The 8,616-nt window shown below is 46.6% G+C and overlaps 1 protein-coding gene across 1 annotated transcript in view; it reads right to left on the bottom strand.

The window, feature by feature from the left end:
- Positions 1-2,080: 2,080 nt before the first annotated feature.
- The window catches only part of EIF4H (eukaryotic translation initiation factor 4H), a 29,728-nt gene continuing 23,192 nt past the window's right edge, over positions 2,081-8,616 (bottom strand). The window contains exons 6-7 of the mRNA XM_015428451.1: positions 4,613-4,762; positions 2,081-2,264 (exon numbers count right to left, since the gene is read on the bottom strand). Coding sequence (XP_015283937.1) covers positions 2,125-2,264; positions 4,613-4,762 — 290 coding nt within the window. The 3' untranslated portion in view covers positions 2,081-2,124. The remainder of the gene's footprint in view (positions 2,265-4,612; positions 4,763-8,616) is intronic.

The following is an 8,616-nucleotide window of genomic DNA, read 5'->3' as shown; positions in this document are numbered from 1 at the left end:
AACTCTCCTTCACTATACTGAACAAGTTCCCCAGTTACTGGAGTCTCTCCACCTGATTTATAAATACAAATTCCGACACAGACCAGCCTTAAGTATTACTTAATGTTTTCTTTATTTAAAAGATCATTCACAAAATACCATATCCATAAATTTACTTTGTCATGAAGCAGAATGTGTTAAGTGTCTGGAAGGTTTTGTTTCATATTTTACACATTTAAAAGTCAAATGGATCGACTCGAAGTGAGTTTTTGCACGGGAGCTTTTTTCCTTTTTGCTCTTAAAATCTTGGGGCTTTTCCACATTTCAGGAACAAAAGAGGGGGGTCACTGGATGGCTTTTGTTTTGGAACACAATCACACAAAAATGCATGTCAAAGAAAGTTAGTGTCAGTCAAATGGTTCTTATCCTCTAAAGCCGTTTTTAAGACGGTGGTTGGGGAAGTAAAGAGAAGCCTCTATTTCTGTACGTTGCTGGGATCCGTCTATTCCCAAGAGGGGATACTAATTCTGTCGATCTAACTGGACCTCCAACTCCTCTGTTTTTAACGTAGCCGATGTGGCTTATTTTAACTGGGGGGGAGGGGGTTGTACCCCTGCAGTCTAGAGCTCTACAATCTGCATGAGAGCACACACTGAATTCAACCTGATATCCTTCGATCCCTTGTGTAGCACGAGCATCCACGTTGCCCCAGAATGAACACCGGAAGCCTGATTAACCTGGGCGGATGAGGACACATTAACAGAAGCTGTTGCCCCCTCTCAACATTTACACAACTGTCCAGTTACATTCAACATTCCCAGCAGAGCAGAATACCTTCAGGTGTGGAAGTCTGGGCTAGCTCTATCTCTCTGGAAGATGTTTTATCCGGCCTTCGTGTCTTTCAGAGCCAATTGGCGGCAGGGGGAGAAAAGTGATGTAAAATCCACTATATAACCCACTAAAAAAAAAGGCTAACCCGAGCATGAACCAAATTGTGGCCTTCTGGAGAACCGGGGGTGGGGGGGGAGGGGGAAGAGACACAGATCCCGATGCCGGAGTGGCACGGGACAGATGCTCCTTCAAACAAAGCCGAGATAAAAAATAAAAATCAATCGGTTTCAAGAAAGTAGTTAAAATGCGGGTAGCGAGCTTTTTAATTTTTTTTTTTTTAAGGGAAAGTTGGAAGAGGCAGTCCTTGGGGGCCTGGGTAGGCACGGATTTAGAGCACCGACTGGTGAGTGCAAAGGGAGAATTATGTCGGGCAGGGCAAAGACAAGACACCAAGGAAGTCTGCATCTTCCACTCTTAAGCTTGCTAAATCCTAGGTGCATTTGGAACGGGCAGAGCTAATACATGCTCTGAACGGGTGCTCAGTTCAGACTGCCTCTCACTGCGCTTGGGGCCCTTTTAAATTTTCCAAAACAAATAAGAAAAGAAAAAGAATTAAGCTGCCTGGGGGGGAAAAACACACACACACACACACAGAGCTGACGATTCCACACCGATTCCTTAGTGCCGGGTGACCCAAGGTGGTGATACTATTTTAATTTGGTGTTTATTGTAAGCTATCTTGTTCCATGGGGGGAGCAGTGTTCCAGGACTCAAGTGTCTCCCACGTGGCCGGGACTCTGAGTCGAGGGCCTCAGAAGGGGACTCAAAGCATGCAGTGGGGAAGAGGAGCACCACGTAAGTCGGAACGACACGCAGCAGGTCTGAAGACTCGACCTGCGCGTCTTGGAAGAAGATTCGGAGGAAGAAAGATGGAACAGCACCTCGGTTTACAGAAGTCCACATCCGTGAAGGGGGGGGGGAGTGCTTCGGTGGCGAAGAACCGTGTACCGGGGTTGGGGGGGCGGGAGGAACTTAAGACGACGCAGGCACTAGATACAGCAAAGCCAAGAACGTACTAAAAACCACTTGTTAACAGCTGACATGCATTCACAAGCTCTGGTTTGGGTTTGGTTTTTCTTTTTTCCCCATTTCTGTTTCAAGGAGGGCAAGTGTCAGATGATAGGAACAGTGGCTGCAGGGTTAATGTTCGAGCACAGGTAGAGACACTCTGGGCTGTCTTGCGGTTTTTCTCCCCTCCCCCCTCCCCCCCCCGTCCCTCCATCCATCCCGTTCCCCATTTCCGCCCCCTCAAGCTCATTCCTGTTCTCCCTTTACTACTTCCTCCCTTGGCTTGGCTCCACCGAAGATAGCGGAGTGGGGGTTGGCTACTTGGTTGAGAGGGGTAGCAACCGTCCGTGGTTTGAGCTGGAGTCTGGGCCGCTGGGCTCTTTCCTCTGGAAGCAAAAGAGAGAGAGAGATGAACTGGTTGGGGGATGTAAGAAGAGTAAAAGAGCTCCCCAGGAGAGGAGGAAAAGGAACGCCCGCTAAGGATGCTTGGTGAGTTCGGAGTACATTGCACGACTCTTTTTGCCAGTGGAGGCAAAGCAGGGTGCCGAGGCTGCGGAGTTCCCCCTTCTGATCATAAAACTTGAATCTCAAGTGTGCCACTTTGCACCCTGGGAGGGGGCTCATGTGGTCAGGGAGGAAACCCTACCTAGTGCTTAAGCTGACTGATTTAAAAACTAGCAGCGATCCTCAGAGGTGTTCCATGTTAACTTCGGCAGATTAAACAAACTTACAGGACTTAATGACGGAGCATGTGTATAACACTTTCAGCATTTGAAGAACTTCACCATCGTATATTATCCTCTTGCAGTCCTTACAACAGCCCTTTAAATTGGCTGAACCTCCTGGTTCAGCTTGTCCTCTTTTCCACTACTCTAAATCAGCTAGATCCAGGTGGTCAGCCGTGTTCATCTGGAGCAGAACAAATTTAGAGTCTGGTGGTATATTTAAGACCGACAAAGTTTTTATTCAAGCTATGCGCTTTCCTGTGTGTAATGTACTGCCGCCATTTCCACGTGTAATGCAGCAGCCTGACATGCCCGGACTTGCCCGGGCTGGCCAGGCACAATACATCTGTAGCTTCAGTCGAATGACAAAGGATCCAAAGGATCCTAGCCGGCCCAATCAAAAGGGCTAGCTTCCCAGCCAGGAGACCAATGGTCGCCCGGTTACTGTAAATAGCCTATTGGGAGTAGGGGGTGTGTTTAGGTGTACTTGGTGGCGGGTTTTCTGAACGCATATAAACCGGCCTGCGAGCTGGTTTCCTTGTCTTTGTTCTTCACTAATAAAAGTACTCTTGCTGAAATCACTCCACGTTCTGAGTACTTTTCACTGTGCATGCACACTTTGTCAAATACATTGTAATGGAAGGCAAGGTTCAAACGTATAGACAACAGAGGCAGAGTCTCAGTCTTATTTTGACATATTTATTGCTTTACAACTGTTGACCTTATAACCTTAGCTTGTTATTTAGTTTTGTCTTTGCCTAACTTAAAACATCTTCATCATGTTACATGTTAATTTGCTGTTCAGCCCCTGTCTAGAAGTTTCAACCTTACCTTCCATTCCACTGTATTTGACAAAGTCCGCATGCACACGAAAGCTCATAGCTTGAATAAAACTTTGCTGGCCTTCAAGGTGACTCTAAATTTGTTCTAAATCAGCTAGTGAGTATTTTCACCAGAAGAGAAACATCCCTCCACTTACAGAAGGGGGAATACCTCTTGTAAGAAAACACCTGCTCAACTCATGTCCATTTTATTATTTTTTTAAAGCTTCTCTTAGAATGTGTGTTTTTCATATGCAAAGGGAGGTAGATTTAATGGACACACCCACAGAATTAGGTAACAAAGTTATCAGCAGGTTTAAGGCATTAATTTCGACACCGCTAGCTGGTCTAGGAAAATGGTTCTAGCCTAGATGGTCGGTTTTCTGTGTTGTATGTTGGAACATCCAACCATGCGATACCACCACTGGCAGCCTGAGAAGGTACATCTTCATTTAGAAGAAAAAGAGTTGGTTTCTATACCCTACTTTTACTTTCCTGTATCCTAAGGAGCCCCAAAGCAGCTTACAATCGCCTTCGCTTCCTCTCCCCACAACAGGCGCCTTGGGAGGTAGGTGGGGCTGAGAGAGCTCTGAGGGAACTGTGACTGGCCCAAGGTCACCCAGCAGGCTTTTCATGTGGAGGAGGAGTCAGGAATCAAACCCGGTTCTCCACACTGAGTATGCTGCTCTGACCCACTAGCCCACACTGACTCTCAAGAGTAGGTTTTTATACCCTGCTTTTCTCTCCCCTAAGGAGTCTCAAAGCGGCTTACAATCACCTTTCCCTTCCCTCTCCCCACAACAGGCACCTCGTGAGGTAGGTGGGGCTGAGAGAGTTCTGCGAGAACTGTGACCGGCCCAAGGTCACCCAGCAGGGTTCGTGTGGAAGAGGAGTGGGGAATCAAAGCGGGAGATGTTAAGTTCACCAGTTCAAGGAACAAAAGCAGCCTAACTCGGTCTGGCACGCTGCTTCTCCAGACAGACTCTAGAAAGCTGAGCAGCCAGCAGACCTTTCGCACAGGTATATCCCCCCAATGGGTAATGAAAGGAACAGAGCAACCAAACATTTACACGTGGGAGGCCTGAGCATCCAAGCATGAAGGGTGCCCAGGCCAAAGGGAAAAAATGGACCCTTCACAACGTGTCACAACATAGCGTTTTGCAGAAACTTAGCCTGGCACCAGCCTACCTTCTGTTGGCTCTCTGAAATCCATGGAAGGCCCACGAAGAGGAGGGCCATCCCTGAAGCGACCAGTGCCCCCCACTGGTGGACCGGCTCCTCGCCGGTCACCAGGACGCGTTCTGCCTCTGCCTCCCAGGAAGTCATCATCTCGGAAGCCTGCCAAAAGAACGCCGTGAGTAGAGATGTAAAATTTCCGGAAATTTTGAAGCTCGGAAAAAAAACCCGGGTTTTTTTTCCTGTTTTTTTCAGGGGGGAAATGGAAATTTTCGGAAAAATTGGAAAAAATGCTACATTAGCATTTCTTTTTGTCTTTTCCAGATTGAAAGTCATTCTGTAACTTTAGGAACATAAAATATGACTATGGACATTTTTACTTGGCATGAAATTTATCACAACTAGCATATTAAAAATATAGTGTATCCAAACAATTATTACAAACAGAATACCCACCCACATGCAAAAACAAAACTGAAACCTTTTTCTTTTCTTGTGACAATAGCACCTCCTAAAGGAAGAAATGCATCTTGTTCTTGCATTGGAGAGTTCAGTTTGTAACCTAGGACTTGCTTGTCCTCAGTGCACAGAAATTAGATCAATCTGATGCCATATATATATATATTTTAGAAATGATTTGGAAAATATTTGAACACCTTGTCTTAAAATATTTTATTCATCATGTTAAAATAAAATGTTCCATAATCAATTTCTTTTCTTTTTTCAATTTTTCAGAAAAAAACAAAAAAGGCTTCAGGAAAAAACCTGTTTTTTTCCCAATTTTTCCCGTTTTTTTTCCGGGCCTTCACATCTCTAGCCGTGAGTCAGCACCCGCTCTTCTAATGCCTTGGGAACCAACCAAAGACTGGGCTCGGTGAACGGTGCAGCAGTAGATCACACCACACTACAGGAGTATCTCACAGAGAGCCAGGCCGTCACTGAGCGTTTGGTGTAACCAAATGTGAACCCTTCATTAGTTTAGAAGAAGAAGAAGAGATTGGATTTATACCCCGCCCTTCACTACCCAAATGTGTCTCAGAGTGGCTTACAAACTCCTTTCCCTTCCCCTCCCCACAACAGACACCCTGTGAGGTAGGTGGGGCTGAGAGAGCTCTTCACAGAAACTGCTCTTTTTTCAAGAACAGCTCTTATCAGAACTACGGCTTGCCCAAGGTCATCCAGCAGGTGCAAGTGGAGGAGTGGGGAATCGAACCCGGTTCTCCCAGATTAGAGTCCGCGCACTTAACCACTAGTTTAGGGTTTAGGTTTAGTTGAGGATACAGTAATCAGAGAACCAGGGTAACATTTCACAAGAAGAACATGCTACTTATGAACAAAGACGGAGCACACTACTTAAGGCCATTTCATGCCATGACTACTGACATTAGCACCCTCTTATAGTCAGAAGTGAAAACATCATGGGGGACGGGACCAAAAGAGAAAAGCGAACAAGAAGCACAACAACCTAAATATGGAGATGCATGGTGATGTGCTACCCTGAAATGACAATCCCATCAGGATTTCTCTCCCCCCCCCCCCTTTTCCGGAGAATTCAAGCTAAGTTTTTTGTTGCAACACATTAGTCTTGCTCTTGAAGCTAGGTCTCTTGGCACTATTTAGGTGCACAAATGTGTTTACAAAGATCTCTTGTGACTGTGACTGACAAGCTTTCGTTCTGGTCTTGTTCAGATGAAGGGCTTCCAGGCATCTGAAGTTCAGCAGCTGTGGCCTGATCAGCAATCTAGATGAGAGACCACTCCAAGAACCATGTAAGAGCTGGACAAAATAAAGTGTTTGGTTCCTCCCTCCCCAAAGGATGAAAAAAATAATCAAGGGTTGGCTACACATACCCACTGATTTATCCCTGTCAAGAAATGCATTTCCCCCCCCTTTGGAGTTTTGAATTGAACCAAACCTCCACTCTGCATTTTATAAGGTTTTCTCCCCTCTGGGCAGAGAACAGGCAGGAAGGGGGGAAGTAAGTTCAATTGCCTTCCAGACTTACCTCAGCCCACCTTCATACAAATGCTAATAGATCTAGCAGGAGTGATGATGGGTGGGTCGAGCTCTCTCCTCTCCCCAAAGCAGGGAATAGAGGTTTGGAAGTGTGAAATGCTAGAGAGGCTTCAGGAAGAAGGTCCTGGAGATCTCTAGGAAACACTTCTTTGACCTGGCCTGACTGGGGTCACGAAGTGGAGTGCCACAGATCATTAAACACTCCTTGCAGGAGGCGGCAGTTCTCTTTTCCTTTTGGTGCTAAGTCCAGGAGAGAAGGAGAACTCTCCACTGAATGAGCAGCCACTGACCATGTGCTCGCCTGAAGATCTGGAGGGATCAAGGTAATGGTACCTCTGTAGAGATCTATAACTACCTAAGCAAAAGGAGCTTTTCCTATATTTTTAACATCTGATAGGGCATGTATAGAGAGAGGGACAGAGGATTTGCGTTTTCCCCATTTCTTTTGGAATCCCTTGCTCAATCTGGCACTGCGCTAAAAGTAGGCTTGTAAACATTTTCTTTGTAATAAATACCTCATAACTTTTAATGCTGGCAGTTGTTCTCTGCACCACAACTCCACCATCTCGAACATGCTATTTTAAAATGGGTGTCAGGGGAAAGGCAGGCAGTTGGCAAGTGGCTATTACTCCACAGGTGCCCAAGGCATTAAACTGTCCCTGTGGTGACCAGGCGCTGGGCAGCGGGAAACCCAGAGGTAAGGCGAGGCCTCAGAAACGTGGAAGGGAAGCTGGGGGTCCTGACCCTCCCAGTGGGCAGTTCCTCCAATGGTCAGGTGGTGGCAGTGGCAAATTACCGGAGAGAGAAAAAAGCCTCTCCAGGTGTTGAGGAAAACCTTGGAGGGCAGGGGAGGAATAGGGCCTACAGGCCAGAGCAGGCCTGTTCTTCCACAATCCCATACCTCCATAAGAATCCTCCCCAGTTTTTATTTAAAGAGAAAGCCCAGGCTGAGTTCAGTTTGAAAAATGAGAAGCCAAGTAAAAAGTGTCCCATATCCACCAGGTGCCAGAAAGTAGAGAAGAATCAGCCCGGTCTGAATGCAAAATCCCTTTATGGTCTGCAGACCATGCAATGCCCTCCGAATCTGCTGGCCTCATTGAGCATGGTCCAGCAGAGCCTGGAGAAAAATGTCCTCAATAGGATGCCATGGGCTAGGTGAAGTCAAATACCCCCAACGTCATGAAAAGTTTCAGCTGGCCATTTTCAATTTATCAAGCTTCTCTTAAAGGGACAAGATACTTTTCTCCAGGCCGGGTGGTGAGGTGACCCTTCTGCGTATGAATTAAGAGTCCCACCTCTGCCACAAACTCCATAAGAGCAGGCATGCAAAGGGGTACATAGTAACAACTGGCAGTAAAGCAAAATAATAAAAGGAAGAAGAGGAAGAAGCAGCCGCAGCGGTAAATGAAGGCTATATACACCCACTTTGAACTGTTCTGGCAGGGCTGATGAGTTACAGGGACTCCACATCATGCAGAGAGTTGGAACCTCACCCCCTCAGCTGTAAGCAAGTCTGAATTGTCCCCTCTCTCCCTTAACAATCCACACCCTGTTTATATTGCTGTAGGAAAGAAGTTGTTAAGGCCTTCAAAAGGGGGGAAAGCGTTAGCCAACATCTACCAAACGTGTGCCTGAAGCTTTGAGTCCAGATCTGCTCTCTGTACCAGAAGCAAAGAGACTGACGGATGGATGGATGCCCAGACCTACCAATGGCAAGGGAGAACAAATCTGGAATACTGTACGCGAAAAGTTAAACCAGTTCCTTCTGAGGGCATTCCAAGGAACAAAGAAATACAGAGTCGTCAAGAAGGCCACAACATTTATGCCCTGGGGGACGTTAAGAAACACAAGCCCCCCCCCCCGTCTCATGTAGGCTCCAGCCACAGGAGCTCTTCTAAAACAACTCCCCTCTCCCCGTTGTAAGAACACACTTGTAACTTTTGCCAATTCGATCTTCCGCAAATGGCACCTTCTGGATAAAGCCCCGGACTTCTTGCCTT

This window comes from Gekko japonicus, unplaced genomic scaffold, assembly GCF_001447785.1.
Source record: "Gekko japonicus isolate JY-2015 unplaced genomic scaffold, Gekko_japonicus_V1.1 scaffold677, whole genome shotgun sequence".
NCBI classification, from domain to species: domain Eukaryota; kingdom Metazoa; phylum Chordata; class Lepidosauria; order Squamata; family Gekkonidae; genus Gekko; species Gekko japonicus.
This window is presented reverse-complemented; position numbering and strand designations above follow the sequence as displayed.